Source organism: Lampris incognitus, chromosome 11 (assembly GCF_029633865.1).
Source record: "Lampris incognitus isolate fLamInc1 chromosome 11, fLamInc1.hap2, whole genome shotgun sequence".
NCBI lineage: Eukaryota > Metazoa > Chordata > Actinopteri > Lampriformes > Lampridae > Lampris > Lampris incognitus.
The window spans coordinates 11,144,556-11,161,210 of NC_079221.1; the positions used below are offsets into that span (position 1 = coordinate 11,144,556).

The 16,655-nt window shown below is 45.3% G+C and overlaps 1 protein-coding gene across 1 annotated transcript in view; it reads right to left on the bottom strand.

Moving 5' to 3' along the window:
• LOC130121128 (cytoplasmic protein NCK2-like) overlaps positions 1–16,655 on the bottom strand; it is a 52,421-nt gene that overhangs the window by 14,599 nt on the left and 21,167 nt on the right. The window contains exon 2 of the mRNA XM_056289978.1: positions 1,690–1,931. Coding sequence (XP_056145953.1) covers positions 1,690–1,915 — 226 coding nt within the window. The 5' untranslated portion in view covers positions 1,916–1,931. The remainder of the gene's footprint in view (positions 1–1,689; positions 1,932–16,655) is intronic.

A 16,655-nucleotide genomic window follows, 5' to 3' on the forward strand; every position in this document is an offset into this window, starting at 1 on the left:
ATCTCTCAGCCTTAATGTACACTTAATGTACATACATATTAATATATATGTAGGTCTACACACAGATTTACTGTTGGTGTTTTTTCCTGCCTGGCACCTTTAGGTAGCTCTCTTCTGGCTACAGCCGTCATCTGCGGTATTCAACTCGTGTCAGGGTTCATGAGCTGAAGACAATGTGCTGACAGTCGAGAGCAATGGCCGACTGAGGGCAGTCCCCCCGGCTGCTCGGTGACAGCTCACAACTAGGACAGAGAGACACTGAGAAGACCACTTCTACTCCCACGAAGAGAGAGAGAGATTCAGGGGAAGAGCAAGCAATCATGTGCACACACATACACACACACAATGTGTATTTGTTTTTCTGTACTTGCACTGTCGAGCACTTTGAGAGTGTCTCTTACGATGAAATGTGGGATTCATTCATTCCCTGGCCCCGAACCCAAACCTTAAAGGAATAATCCGCCAAGTTTTGTGCATGTGCAGTAGTCAGTACAGATGGGGAAGGTAGTCAAATGAAGCAATAAAATCCTCACTGTGTTCTATAATGACGAAGAAATCAGTGTTTTCCTGCTCACAGAGTCTTTCCCACAGCATCTACATGTACCAGAATGCATTGCATGCTAGCTTCTGTATCATCATCATCATCATCCTCTGCTTTAATGTTGAGTACTCGCATATCCACCGCTGGAAATGTAGCTTAGGTGAGAGGACGAGGATATGTTTTTTTGAAAGGCATCTTTAGAGTAGATTAGAGCGGAGATTATAAACCCTAACTGAACTAGGCTGCAGTTTTTCTGTTCACTAACTGATGTCACAATACGCCACTTGACAGTCAAAAAACAAAAAATTCTGCCGGCCCCACAGATACAGGAACAATTGGGAACAAATGTGGGTTTTTACACTACCCCTGCTGCAGATATAGGTAGAGATAAGGTTGAAACCAGTGAACTGTCCCTTTAACCATCAAAACTACATGCCTAACTTTAACCCTTACCTTAACCTTATCCTAATTCTAACCTTAACCCTTGACCCAAGTCCCAACCCTAAAACAGACCCCTGGAGGAAGTGAGGACCACTCAAAATGTCTTCACTCATATGGTTAAACACAACTTGCAGAACAAGAGCACATGTGCATGCGCACGCACACACACGCGCGCGCGCGCACACACACACACACACACACACACACACACACAGGCAGAATGACAATGCCCACAACCATTTCCTCTAGCTGGGAGCAAGAAGTATTTAAAGTCAAGTGTAGAAACATTTTAAACTTTTCACAGATAACCTGGGACCTCAAGTGTCAGTCGTTACTATGGGCAAATTTGTTCTTACACACCCATGGGATTTTCTAGCCCTGAAGTTTGTCTCAGAGACCAGTGTAGAACCTGGGTAACCCCTGAATTTAGACACTGATTGGCTAACACTGATGTCTTTGCAGGCCTGGGTGACTGCTCGTTGCAAGAGGTAGACATAGATGTTAGGAGGAAGGAATTACAAATAACCATCATGCTTTGTGGCTGACTGTCAGACAATCTTGAGGGCAAAAAAAATTCCATGGGTGTGTACACACAAATTTGCCCATAGTAACAACTGACACATGAGGCCCCTGGTCCTTAGGCCAACGTCTTGTACACAAAGTAAGGCCTCCAACTGTCCCGCAAGGCCAAGCATCACTCCTCTTACCGAGCGTGTCCTTGATGTTCTTCACCAGCGAGCCTTTCTTCAGGCTGTTCTTGCGTTCCACGTAGTTGGAGGGGACGTAGCCCGTCTGGTTGGAGGTGTTGCGGACCCTCCACCAGGTTTTGGAGTCATCCAGGAGGAAGAGACGCTCATTTTTACGGATGTCAAGTTCCTGGTCCTGCTGGGCCGTGTAGTCCCACTTGGCTACAACAATCACCTCCTCTGTCATTTTTCATGGAGTCTCCCTGAAAAGATATGTATATGAGAGAGAGACAGAGAGAGACAGACAGACAGACAGACAGAGAATGAGAGACAGCGAGAGAGAGAAAGAAGAGAGGAGAGAGAGAGAGAATATAATTTTTGATATTACACGTTACCAAACGATTCAATGTGATGAATTTCTGTTGGATTCTCTTTTTTTTATTGGATTATTTTCCCCTTTTTTCTCCCCAATTGTACCCAGCCAATCACCCCACTCTGCCGAGCCGGGGAGGGCTGCAGACTACCACATGCCTCCTCCGATACATGTGGAGTTGCCAGCTGCTGCTTTTCACCTGACAGTGGAGAATTTCATCAGGGGGGGCGTAGCACATGGGAAGATCACACAATTCCCCCCAGTCCACCCCCCACCCCCCGACCAACCAGCGGAGGCACTACTGCAGCGACCAGGGCACATACCCACATCCGGCTTCCCACCCGCAGACGCAGACAATTGTGTCTGTAGGGACGCCCGACCAAACCGGAGGTAACATGGGGATTCGAACCGGCGATCCCTGTGTTGGTAGGCAACGGAATAGACCGCCATGTCACCCAGACACCCTTCTGTTGTATTCCTATGATTATCATGATAATATTTTTCCATACTGTCCATCACTGTACATTAAATAACAAAGCGTCCAAAGAAATTCTCGAGATCAAATGGAATAAGAAGGAAACGGCCTGTGAGCAACAGAAGCAGAGAAAGGATTCCTAACAGTCGTGTGGGCTGGAAACAGGAATCAGGAATCCTTCATATATCTAGATGGATAACAGGAGCGACAGGGATTTCAGTAATGTCAACCTCACTCTTTGTGCTGTATGTAGACCTGACACAAAACAATCTGCATATTCATTTCATTCTATTGGTGTGGGACGTCTCCCTGCCCCAGTCTGCTGGCCCTTCTAAAACTGCCCGGGTTGTGGCCAAGCACCCCAACCTTCACACTCTCATTCTCCACATCGGCACTAATGACATCATGTACCATGAGTCTGAGGTTTTAAAAAAATAATTTCCTTAATTTGTTTTCTTTCCTTTCAGACTTGGGTCTTAAGATTGTTGTTTCTGGCCCCCTCCCTACCCGTCAGAAAGGATGTGAGAGGATGGTCTAGACTTTATGCCCTCCACCACTGGTTACAAAACTATTGCACAGCTACTGGTCTTGAATTTGTAAATAACTTTGACCTGCTCTGGGCGAGACCCCTCCAGCTGAAAAAGGATGGCCTCCAACCAAACGAAACTGGTGCTCAGCTGCTGTCACACAACATCGGATAGTGCCTAGCTAAATGACATAAGGGTTATGATGTATGTAATATTCAGACTGTCATCTCAAATAGGGAGACCAGGGCAAAGAGAGTTTTGAGCAGAGAGTCTTATTTGGTCCCTCTGAAATGTCTTGGCCCTGTAGAAAGGCGTAGCCATGATAAAAAGCTAAACCTGGCTCTGTTAAATATCAGGGTACTTAAAAATAAGACCTCCTCTATAAATGATCTTATCTGTGAGGAGAAGCTAGATTTTATTCTTCTAACAGAAGCTTGGCTTGGTTCAGATTGAGCTGCCCTTCTAGCTGAAGCCTCTCCTCCAAACTACAGTTTTATCCACTCTATATGTGAGGGTAAGATTGGTGGAGGACTGGCAGCCATTTTCTCAGATGTTTTTAAATGTATGCGCTTGCATCTAGGCAGGTTCTCATCCTTCGAGTATCAGGCAATCTTATTGGAAAGTCAATCTTCTGTGTTACTGGTTACTATTAATCGGCCCCCAAAGCATACAGCCTTATTTTTACCTGAAATATCAGAACCATTGTCTTTTTATTTGACTAATTATGACAGAATTTCTATTTCTGGGGACTTTAATTTGCATGTGGATAACGCCTCGGACGGCAAAGCTATGGAGTTTGTACAGCTTCTGCTTTCCTTTGATTTTATTCAACATGTTGTTGGGCCAACCCACAACCTTGGCCACACCCTAGATTTAGTGATCTCTAGAGGCCTGAATATTGCTGTTGACAAGATTGTTGATACTGATTTGTCTCTGACTTAGCAAAAAACAACACAGTATATCATAAAAAGATGTTTTCTTAGTCCTGCAGTCATTAACTCCCCTCATCACCTGCGCAGTCTTCCTCTGTCAGCTGATATTTCCTCAGTGCATGATAAAGTTAACCACTTCAACTTTAAACTAGAGTCAGCTCTCGACATAGTGGCTCCTATGAAAACTAAGAAAATAATCACAGACTACAGTAATACCCTGGAAGATTGAGCAAATACGTTTGCTCAAGTGGGATTGCTGTAGAGCAGAGCAAATGTGGAAAAAAAGTAAGCTTACAATCCATGGTGAGATTTTTTAGAAAATCTATTATTTGTTTATAACAAAGCTCTGCACTGTGCAAGGCAGGCTTATTTCTCTGGCATTATAAATGAAAAAAGGAACAACTCCAGAGTCTTATTTTCCACAATCGATCGCCTTATAAATCCTCCCCAGTCTCATGAGCAGTTATGCCCTGCATCTAAATCAAAATGTAATGAGTTTGCATCATTCTTTGATAATAAACTCATTAATATCCGAGCAGGTATCATGAATAAGGGTGTTAATCCAAACAGTCAAACTGCTAGTAATGACTCTCGGGGAAATCTAATTTCCTTTTGCAAAATTAGTGAAGAGGAACTTCGTAAAACCATCTTGCAGATGAAGTCATCCACCTGCTCTCTGGATGCAATTCCCGCTGCCTTTTTTAAAGAGGTCTTAGTTTGATTGGTGATGTTTTGGATATTGTAACTGTTCTTTAGAATCAGGTATCTTTCCTGATTCACTGAAAACAGCTATAGTAAAGCCCTTACTCAAGAAGAATAATCTTGATCCGTCAGTGCTGAGCAAATATAGGCCTATTTCTAATCTGCCTTTTCTGGGCAAGATTTTGGAAAAGGCAGTGTATAAACAATTGGATGGGTTTTTGCATGGAAACAAGATTCATGATAAATTGCAGTCCGGTTTTAGGAAAGGACACAGTGTTGAAACAGCACTTGTAAAAGCCGTAAACGATCTCAGAGTGAGCGCTGATAATAAACAAATTTCCATTCTTTTACTCCTTGATCTGACAGCTGCCTTACATACAGTCGATCATGATATACTTCTAGACCGCATTGAGACTTGGATTGGCCTTTCAGGCACTGCCCTATCATGGTTCTACTATCTTACTGGCAGAAGCTATTTTGTTAGTCTTTCTGACCATGTCTCAGACAAACATGTAATTTTCTCAGGTATTCTGCAGGGTTCAATTCTTGGTCCTTTATTGTTCTGCCTGTACATGCTGCCGCTTGGGAAGATTATCTGCAATCATGGAGTGAATTTCCATTTTTATGCTGAAGATACTCAGTTATATTTATCTGTAGCGCCAGATGACCCCAATGCTCTCAATCCCTTGATGGATTGTCTGTCTAGTATTAAACAATGGATATGGGAAAACTTTCTCAAATTGAACGAAGACAGAAATTCTCATTATAGGTAGTAATGCACAGAGAGAAATGATATCAAGTAGAATGGGAAGTCTGGCTGTACAGAATAAGAGTGTAGTAAAAAACCTAGGTGTCATCATTGACTCTGAGTTGGATTTTAAATCACATATCAACAATGTTACAAAGGGTGCCTTTTTTCACCTAAAGAATATTCGTAGAATTAGACCCTACCTCTCCCTGGAAGACACCAAAAAAGGTGACACATGCTTTTATCTCTTCGCGTCTCGACTATTGCAATGCACTTCTTATTGATTTACTCAAAAAAGTCTCAATAGGCTGCAACTAGTGCAGAACGCGGCAGCAAGGGTCGTAACAAAAACCAGGATGAGAGATCACATTACCCCAGTTTTAGCATCTTTACACTGGCTTCCTGTAGCAGTGAGAATTGATTTTAAAATTCCTTTACTTTGTGTTTAAAGCTCTACATGGTTTAGCACCCTCATACCTATCTGACTGCCTATCTGATGATGTTGCGAGCCGCTCTCTTAGATCCTTTGGTGCTGGCCTGCTCAACGTCCCTAGAATGAACTACAAAAAGTATGGCGAAGCAGCATTTTGTTTTTATGCACCAACGGCTTGGAATAGACTCCCCCAACAAATAAGAGAAGCAACATCCATAGATAGTTTTAAGAATCAGCTCAAGACCCATTTTTATGCTCTTGATTTTAATTAATTCCACTTTATATTTCTTTTATTCTTATTTTTTATCTTGTACTGTGGTTTTATTTCTTGCCTTGTTGTATTATTTTTTTTGCCAAGGTCTGTGTTTTATTATTTTTAACTTTTTTTATCTGTAATGTTGTTGAGTTTTATTGTTTCCCCCGTTTTTAATGTAAAGCACTTTGAGCTGCATTTTATGTATGAAAGGTGCTATACAAATAAAGTTTTGTTTTTTTTGTCCAACTAACCGTAGTGTTGCATGACAGGCAAAACGGGACAATAAAGTGGTTTGCTAGTTCAGAGTCATAGAGAATCTGCTACTTGAACACAGTTGTTCATTTTTTCATTTGTAGCCATTGCTTTTCTATTGAGTGGTCTTCAGATGTGTGTCTATAAGGGGGCACGTGTGTGTGCACGGATACACAAATCCTGCTGCACTTCTGTGGTACAACTGCTGCATGTCTGCTGCAAATGACAAGTGGCTTTACAGCGGATGTGGTCTGTTCCAGCTTGCTGCATGCTACCTGAAAAACCACAGTAGTCTATCTGTTTTAGAGTCCCTAGTCCTGGCATCTTTTTTTTTTTTTTTAACCAGAAAATCTGCTCTTCCTTTTAGGTGCAGCATGTCAAAACTAAAACAAAAGCTGACTGCCTCAGGCTGCTGCACAACAAGAAGAGACAGGGCTCGTTGAGGTTCTGCAGGAAACCACTGCTGAACCACTGAACAACCCAGCAACCACTCCCTTCTATATGAATAAATTAAGATGCTGTATGAAACCAATAACTCGAAGCCCACTATACTATTATACGTAAGGTATTATGCACAAGGCTTTTCATGCTTCATACATTACACACTATATCAGTTTCTAATAGGTTCAAAAGTTCAAGTGTTGCCTCAGTCCCAATAAGAATGTCTCTGAACAGGGTTGTTTAGCGTAAAGTACACACACACACACACACACGTTGCGGGGATACCGCCATAGCCATTAGATAGGGAGACGGGCATCGAAGGATCACGCGCTCTATTTCACCGGGCCTAAGGTGAGGTGAATGGACTCGGCTCTACTTGACCACCTTAAATGTCGTGTCCGTATGAGGCCTCGCATGACCCAGAGAGCAGCTTATGTACCTGGGTAGACGTGAAAGAGAGGTCTGACTTTTCTTTTTCTTTTTTGGAATCCCCCCCCCCCTTTTCTCCCCAATTGTACTTGGCCAATTACCCCCATTCTTCCGAGCCACCCCAGTTGCTGCTCCACCCCCTCTACCGATCCGGGGAGGGCTGCAGACTACCACTTGTCTCCTCCGATACATGTGGAGTCGCCAGCCGCTTCTTTTCAGCTGACAGTGAGGAGTTTCGCCAGGGGGATGTAGCGCATGGGAGGATCACGCTATTCCCCCCTCCCCCCTGAACAGGCGCCCCGACCGACCAGAGGAGGCGCTAGTGCAGCGACCAGGACACATACCCACATCCGGCTTCCCACCTGCCGACACGGCCAATTGTGTCTGTAGGGACGCCCGACCAAGCCAGAGGTAACACGGGGATTCGAACCGGCGATCCCCCGTGTTGGTAGGCAATAGAATAGACCGCCATGCCACTTGGACACCCAAGAGAGGTCTGTTTAACACCATGAAATGAATTTACGGCATAAGATTACAATTTATAGGGTTTCCATATGAACAAATTTCATTTTCAATAAGTTTTATTGCTGCTGTATGTTAAGACACCTGATAATCTATATGTCCAAATCATGAGTTCCTTTTTTAGTCACTCATTAATAATTACTGTCTGGTGGAACTTTCCCAGGAAAAAACTGACACATCTGCCGCAGTTTTACACATTCATCAAAGCAGCCAAGTGAGGAAGAAGAAGGCAGGTTGTGGCGAATATGAAAAAGAAATTCAGCTGTTGTGTCGAACAAATGGATATGACAGAACAAGATAATACAGTAGTACAGCATTCTTCTTCTTCCGGCTTGTTCCCTTTTTCTCAGGGGTCACCACAGCGGATTTTACAGTTTCCACCAGTACTCTGTGAGGGCACAGCACTAATGGCGGCTGTTGTTAACCCGGGCCTTGACCGATCCGGTATGGTCTTGTCAGTCCGCATAATGATTTGGCAAAATTTTACATCGGATGTCCTTCCTGACACAACCACTACCCCTATGGACGGGAGCACAGGTTAAGCGCTGGATGCCGTCCCAGTATTCATGGACTTGCGCCCATACCTGTCGCCAAACAATAATCTGCATTGGTATTACACTGGATGTCTGGGATTTCTAGTGCTCCAGCACAACAATCCCCACATCTCACTATAAGTATCGGTAAGCTAAACAAATGAGACGTTTAGATTGTGTACAAAAGTATAAGGGAGCTTGATGTTTATAGTTTTTTCTGTCCTGTCAAGGTTTTGTGTGACAGAACTCGAATGGTATGAAAGCAATCTTAGCCAAGAAGCCTATATTTAGTACATTGCAATGTTCAGTCTGCAGCGGAACAAAAATCTTTTACATGGATCAAGGAACTAACTTTGGTAAACAAGAAAATGTGGGTATATGAAGATAAGAGCCCAGGTAGTGCAGGAAAGAACTACGTAAATCATACACGAAGGACACACTTTTCTGGCCATCTTCCATTTCATTATTCAAGGATTACAAATATTCGGTCCAATTAAAATTTGCACCTTTTTAACGTTCAGTCTGACTTCAAGCTGGGGGAACTGTCATTCATTTAAAGAGGTCATATCATGCTTTTTGGGTTTTCCCCCTTTCCTTTAGTGTGTAATATCACTGGGAGGTGCACGTAAAATGGCCACAGAGTTACAAAGACAGAGGACAAACTGAGGAGATGCATGAAGGGCCAGTATAAGATAAATAGGATTTTTTTTTTAACTGTGAATCATACAAAGCTACTCTACTGGAGCCCCAGGATAAAAATATAGAGCCGGGATGAGCATGATAGGACCACTTTAATACTGAACAATGCTCTGAATAATACCCCATAAAGAAGTGGCCCGCTTCATTGGACATTTAAATGGCCCATACATCTCATCAGCGGACACCTGGGGGGCAGTTACATCAGCTTTTCTACAGAGGTGTGCAGTTGTTGCACCAGGTTTAGTCATTTGTGAATAATGAATAATCTGCATAGTGATGCAACCGTTTACTATTCATTGTCTTTTAGGCTGAGTGCTCTAAACCCCTGCAGAGTGAAACTAGCCAGAGGGGGAAGAGAGGAGGATCTTTAGAGCTAGTGCATGTGTGTGTGTGTGCATGTGTGTGTGTGTGTGTGTGTTGGACTATGCAGGATTGTTTGCTCATGCCCCCCGGGGGTGCACCAAGACTGGCACTTTCCAGAGTCTTAATGAACAGTAACTACTCATACCCTCGCACTCACACTAATTTGCGTAAGTATGGTTGCACATACGTGCACGGGGGGTAAGGTGGGCGGTGTAACATTTCCTTTCTCATATTGTCATTTTACACTTTACTCTTTAATAAGAGGGCAAAGCGCGGATAAAAAGCATGACCACAAAAGAGAATTGTGAGTCATGAGAAGTGGAGCTGCACAAATTACACCATATAAAAGATTCCATTACTGCTGGAAGAAAGATTGATATCTCCAGCGCAGACAATATTCCACGAAATGCAAATCAGAGCACTCTCAGGCACCGGGCGCCTTTTCAACAGATATTAAATTTCACTTCAATTAGAGAGATGTTGCAGCCCATTGGGGAGAGGGAGGCTGCCCGGCCATTACTGAATCATTTCATATAGTTACGCTCACAAGGCAGAGCCATTAGAGAACACTCCAGAAAGGGTCTCCTGTCTCAAGCTTGACAAACTATGAACAGTTGGGGGGGGCTTTTTTTTTCATTCATTCATTTTCCAAGCCGCTTATCCTAATTAGGGTCGCAGGGTGCTGGAGCCCATCCCAGCGCTCATTGGGTGGAGGAAACGCTTAACTTGTGAATTTGCCTCTGCTTGCAGTCACAACCCCCCCCCCCCCAAAAAAAAAGCTGTTGAACTGGATTTCCTCACAGGCCAGGACAGGGACGGCAGGGGAGAAGAGGGAACATTGTGCAACACACCGCAGGAAGGTGAAGGAAGTGTGTGAAGTTAATAAATCCATCTGTGCATTCGGCGGTTGTAAGATGAGGAGGAGAGGACAACTCAGATAACAGAAATTCAAGACCGGTTTGAAAAAACAAGTGGCTGCATGGAGAGAGAAGGTATGGAGCAGACGCGGAGGGTCAGATTTATGGGGACACCGCAAGGAATGCCGATGTTAACTCTTCCAGGTGACAGCTGGTATGTGGATACGCCATGGCCTCCATCTGCCTCGGGCCAGAGGTGCCGGATTCAAATTCAAACGGGCGGGAAATTTGTGCTTCCTGCAGCTCTACTTTATCTATTCATAAAATGATGCAAAGAACCTGAAGGAAGCTGTCCGGACCGAGCGGCACTGACTGAAAATAAAGTACAGTAAAGGGTTCTTGTTTATCACAGGTGCTTCAGTGTGGGTCTCCCAGTCTAAAGGTCACCCCACTTCTGATAACCAGGCGGGCTCGGTTATTCATTTCTAAAGTGACCTCTCAAAAGAAACCTTCATCCAGCCCACAAGCAGCAGCATGTATCTCATGTATCTTAACTTTTCTCTCCGTTTACGGTTCTGTTTCGTTAATATACCTGCACTCCTTTTCTATCCCTTTTATCTCATTTTCAAATTGTATTTCACCCTCTCTCTCAAAACGGTTGTAATTGGGGGCGTCCGGGTGGCGTGGCGGTCTATTCCGTTGCCGACCAACACGGGGATCGCTGGTTCGAATCCCCATGTTACCTCTGGCTTGGTCGGGCATCCCTACAGACACAGTTGGCCGTGTCTGCGGGTGGGAAGTCGGATGTGGGTATTTGTCCTGGTCACTGCACTAGCGCCTCCTCTGGGCAGTAAGGGCGCCCCCCGAATCGGCAGAGAGGGAGCGGAGCAGCGACCGGAATGGCTCAAAAAGACCAGGATAATTGGCCAGATACAATTGGGTCGAAAACGGGGAAAATGGGAAGAAGAAAAAAAGAATACTGATTTTGCCATCGAATACTATGGCAACTATAGCAATTGCCCTGTGATGGCCTAGTGGCCTGTCCAGGGTGTCTCCCCGCCTGCTGCCCAGTGACTGCTGGGATAGGCTCCAGCCTCTCCACGACCCTAAGAGCAGGATAAGCGGTTTGGATGATGGATGGATGGACACCATGGCAACGACCAAAGGCTTCGAAGCATTCGGGCCAGCCCTCGTGTTTACCATGTTGACGTGACATTTAAAGCTACAGTAGGCAATTTATTGTTGAAGCATTTTTTTGTTATTTGTTGAAATTGTCTTTACATCCAGATAGCAATCAATAGATAAAATGCTCTGACAAATAAGAAAAAAATCCGGTACCTGTGGATGTCGCAGTTCTGTAATACGCCTGTCCAATCATTTCAAGCGGTCCGCATGAAATGACTGGATAGCCTCCCTACCTGTCTACATAAATACCCGCCTACCTGCGCACACTGTGCCCATGCACTCATTCTGCATGACCTGAGTCTTCCACAAGGCTAGGCAAGGCTAAAGCTAGCGAGCTAGTCGCACAAGAATGGAAGAGAAAGTTCAGCTAACATTTCCAGTACCTACAACACCTTGCGCTGCTAAACAAACCAAGAAAAGAAAGACAGGAAGTAGAAAAGGCTACGACCTGTGAATGAGACATGGGGGTAGTTGGATATGGTTAGTGATGAAAACATTGCACTGCACTCCTCTCCCCAACGCTCTGTCATGGACTGACTCACCCTGCAGTAGTAGTCAGGCAAGTGGGCGTTCATGTGTTTTGGGGAAGTGGCTTTGAAGGGAGGGGCTGGGATTTTTTCAGTTGGACGCTTCCAAAATCTACCTTACTCGTGCTGGTTTCTCCAAAGTTGCCAGCTTTAAGTAATGACATTTGCAAAGTTTATTGGATTTCATGATACTACCTACTAGGCGAGAAAATTTGCAAAACATTCAACTGGTGATCCAACAGGACTCCCTAATAGCATCATGAATACCTTGTCTCTCACCGCCTACACTGATTTCTCCCTTTCCCTGACAGCCTGTTCAATTCACAGATTGATTAGACCACCACTCCAAAAATCAGATCAGCGCCATGCGAGCCATCCATCACTCCTGTAGACACACCGCCGGCCTGCAAACACACGCTCGACACGCACAAATCTGTGAGGGCAGCTCTTACCAACAATTAATCTTAAAGACTCAGCTAATAGCAGCCCGTGGATCGTTCAGCAGTAGGCTTTAATTGGGTTGGGTCAACAGCTAGTTTTAACATGTTGCACATTCTTAATTCAGTCACTCACTGGTCTTATTGTCCTAGTGGACCATTCACATGCGCGCGCGCGCACACACACACACACACACACACACACACACAAAAGCACCCAACATTTTTGGTGTGCTGATACAAAACACAAAGATTTGGGGAGAAACGAGGTTTAAACAGAGAGAAAAGCCCGAGAGCCTGTGCTCCCAGTGACCCGCTGTTCCTCCTCTGAGAGTTAAAAAACAGAACTGAAAGAAGAGTGACAGGCTGCTGAGTTAGCCATTGCCAGCACTTCACAACAGCCTTCATTGAAAAGAAAGGGGGTGGGAGAGTGGGAGCTCAGAGGCTCTTTCAACACTACACAAAGAGAAAGGGAAAGTAAAGACGACTACAAAAAAAAAAAGAGGACAATGTTGGAAATAAGAAAAAAAAAAGTCTGGCAGAGTTCTGTGTTTGGTGTTCGGGTCAAAGACAGTCAATGGATCGACCAATAGGAGAGCATTTCAACCCCCCCACCACCCCTCCAATTTACAGTCATTCATTCGAGCCCATTGCGTCTCAGAGGAAGAAGGGCTGTTTAACTTGCTGCTAGGCATAGGCAGTAAGTGTTTGCATTCTCTGGACTGACTTGAGCAGACCAAATCACAGACACGGGCACAGTGGCACAGCCTTTTGAACAACTGAACGGGACGCTGATCTGGAGAGGCCTAATGGACCTCTCGACCGACTGCTTTGGCTGCTTTGAAATGTTGTCTGGAAGAAGGTCGGAGCTGAAACCATACAGAGCCAAAATAAATCTGATGCATACGACATGCAGGCGATGTAAAGTGATGCGCTGCCGTGTCAAAGCGGCCTCAACCACGTGTCTGATAAACGGAGACGGCAGCACTACCGAGCCCAAAAAAGTGTTGCGCTGTGGATCGACTCGCTGACGGGTCACAGTGTAAAACAGGGATACTTCTACATCAGCAACACGTTTGCTCCAACGCACACACAAAGAGGATGCAGTGTATGCTAAAAGATCATCTCTTGCTCCCCGAGGTTGGTGGACTTGCATGTGGACATCATGATAAGAACCAGGCAGGAAGCTCCAATGGACAGCTGCTAGGGCTGGACATCCGCATTTACATCTGATTCATCCATCCATCCATTATCCAAGCCGCTTATCCGAATTTGGGTCGCAGGAGGCTGGAGCCTGGCCCAGCTGATACAGCTGATTCAATTTACCGTTATATTTTAGTGGCGATTCGATGCAAATTGAGTTTTCACATAACACAATATTCTAAATACTGCGATTCGATATTACAATCTTTTGAAACTGACATCTGTGACTTTTCTCCCTTAATAAACAGGTATTTTAACCTGACTCCATGGTCCAGATGGATCATGGAGTCAGGTTCCATAATACTACCAGTCCTCTCCACCATGGCTGGAGACACGCTCCAGTCTTTGTGTACTGCTGCTGAGATGTTTTGACCTGGTAGGACGAACGTGATGCGGATGTGTCCATGATGATCAATATTACTGTACAACAGTGTTCCCATAGAGTTTGAAGTAGTTTGTGTACATTACACTGTCTGTGTTAGCTTTGGTCCCAGGATCCATTTTTTTTGGAGGGGGGGGGGGGGGGTTCCGACCTTTTTCTCCGAATAGTACTTGGCCAATTACCCCACTCTTCCGAGCCGTCCAAGTCACTGCTCCACCCACTCTACCGATCCGGGGAGGGCTGCAGACTATTACATGTCTCCTCCGATACATGTGGAGTCGCCAGCCACTTCTTTTCACCTGACAGTGAGGAGTTTCACCAGGAGGACGTAGCGTGTGGGAAGATTACGCTATTCCCCCCAGTTCCCCCTCCCCCCTGAACAGGCACCCCGACAGACCAGAGGAGGCGCTAGTGCGGTGACCAGGACACATATCCACATCCGGCTTGCCACCTGCAGACACGGCCAATTGTGTCTGTAGGGACGCCTGACCAAGCCAGAGGTAACACAGGGATTCGAACTGGAGATCCCCATAGACCGCCACGCTACACACACACACCCCCCCGGATCCATTTTTACTAGGGTGGGAAATGTTTACTGCTGAGCTGACAGCACACCAGCCACAATGGCTGCTACATTTTGTTTGTAGCCCCAGAAAATCAGTGTCAACAGGTCCGCGTCCCTCTGTCTGCTACATCAACTACATCACAACACTGTTCTAGTAGAAGACTGACTGTTGGTCCAGCAGACTCAACATATATTCAAATATATAGAATAGCAATTTTTTTTAAAATCACAGAATGCAGCTTTAAGCCTCCACCCCTTCTCATCTGCAGCAAAATGTGAAGACTGCGACAGTACAAAGACAATATACGACAAAATGCATTTATTTTAAACCTCATGTCTTATAAAAGCTTAAAACATGAGTACATTTCCCTGAGGAAACAGTTTCAACATGTGGAGATACAGAAATAATCACATCAACCTCTTCACAGCATCTGTTCACTGAGCTTCTACATCTCGATTCAGGGGAAACGCTGCCATGTTCAAATCATCACGGCTTAATATTACGAGTCTGAATTGAATCAATTCGTCCCACCACCCCCACCCGACGCTGGAGCCATTTCAGAAGGCCTGCGATACGACAAGCTGTTGCTGGCTTGAAACTGGACCAAGGCGATGACTTCAGCCCCCGGCGTATTCTGCAAGCTGTGGAACAAACACCCAGCCTGAAGCCCCCCCTCCTGACCACAGACAAGCCTACTTCCTCTCATCAAATCCATCTTTTACGCGTCATGGTCAGGATCACTCCAGACCACTGACAGGACTGAGGACAGGAATATAAGCACAGTAAAAGGTCATCTCATGGTAACGCCGACCATTTCAGCATCAGACTGTGACCATAAATACATCTTGTACAGCACCAGACTCGTGTCCATGAAGGTTAAAGTGAAAATCCTGAAGATGGTTATCTTGCGCATGTTGATAACTGGTTAACTACGCTGGTGTTTGAGCACCGTGGATGTCAGAGCGCCATTCAAAATGAATGAGTCGCCAGTGCTGTTGTGTCAGCACCTCTCCACTGCCAACCATAAAAAACCTGGCAGAGCCCGAGTTTTACTTACTGACGTTGTCCTATCTGTCGGTAAAGGTCCTCCACCAGCTTGCTCTGTCGTACCCACCTGCTAGACACGACTTCGCTTCTTCAGACTCAACACTACCTGCCACCTTCATCCTCACTGGCTGCTACGATGAAGACGGGGAGCGTTATGCACCGTGTAATATTTTTTCCAGGAAAGTCCTACCAGACACTAACTAGTAAATACAGCAACTATAAAAACATTCATGATCCAAAAAAACAAGACATGCATGTTAGGGTTGATACTCGTGTCCTGGCCCCTGACCGAGGCATGGCAAGGCGAACGGGAGTCGGTCCCCCGGCGCTGCAGCTGCCCACTGCTCCTAATTACACAGCTAGGATGGGTTAAAGACAGAGCATAATTTCCCTACGGGGATTAATAAAGTATATCAAAATAAAAATAAAAAGTGATTTTAGCTGTTGACTTGAATATGTCTACGTATCAAAACAGGTTGTTTGGTTGTAGATCTGCCGGGGTTGTAGCTTTAATGTCCAAATTAACATGGGAAATATAGTCAATTATATCATCTCTAATACTGTTCATGGTGCTATGTACGTAGGTAGCCTGCATAGGGGGACCCTGGAGAACCCGGTAGTGACGTCAGCCTCACTGCAGCAGTGCTGGATGGCGCTTACGCAGCACTTCCAGCACGACATCCATCCCCTCTCCACCAGGAAAACAACAACAGAGGGCAGAAATGGGAACATTCCTCTCTATTCTTCAACCGGCCGTTCCACCCCCACTCTCCCTTTCACAGCAATTTCTCACATGTCACTTCCATCTTTGTCAGCGCCTCATCACCCCCCGTCCACACACACACTACTGAGTGAGTTTTCATGACTACCGATGGTGGGTGGTCTCGTTTTAAACAATGGGAAGAACCTCCATTTACCACCTCCGCCCATCGGTTTTCAACAGTTTGTGTTCCACATCCTCTTCTTTCCGCTGTCCCCCTCCTGCCCTCTCAGTCTCTTTGCCTTACACGGCTTCCCCTTCGCCGCTTCACTTCAAACACCCAGTGTTGTCCGCACGGCAAACACACAACGCAACGCCTCCGCCGAGCGCCCCGTCCG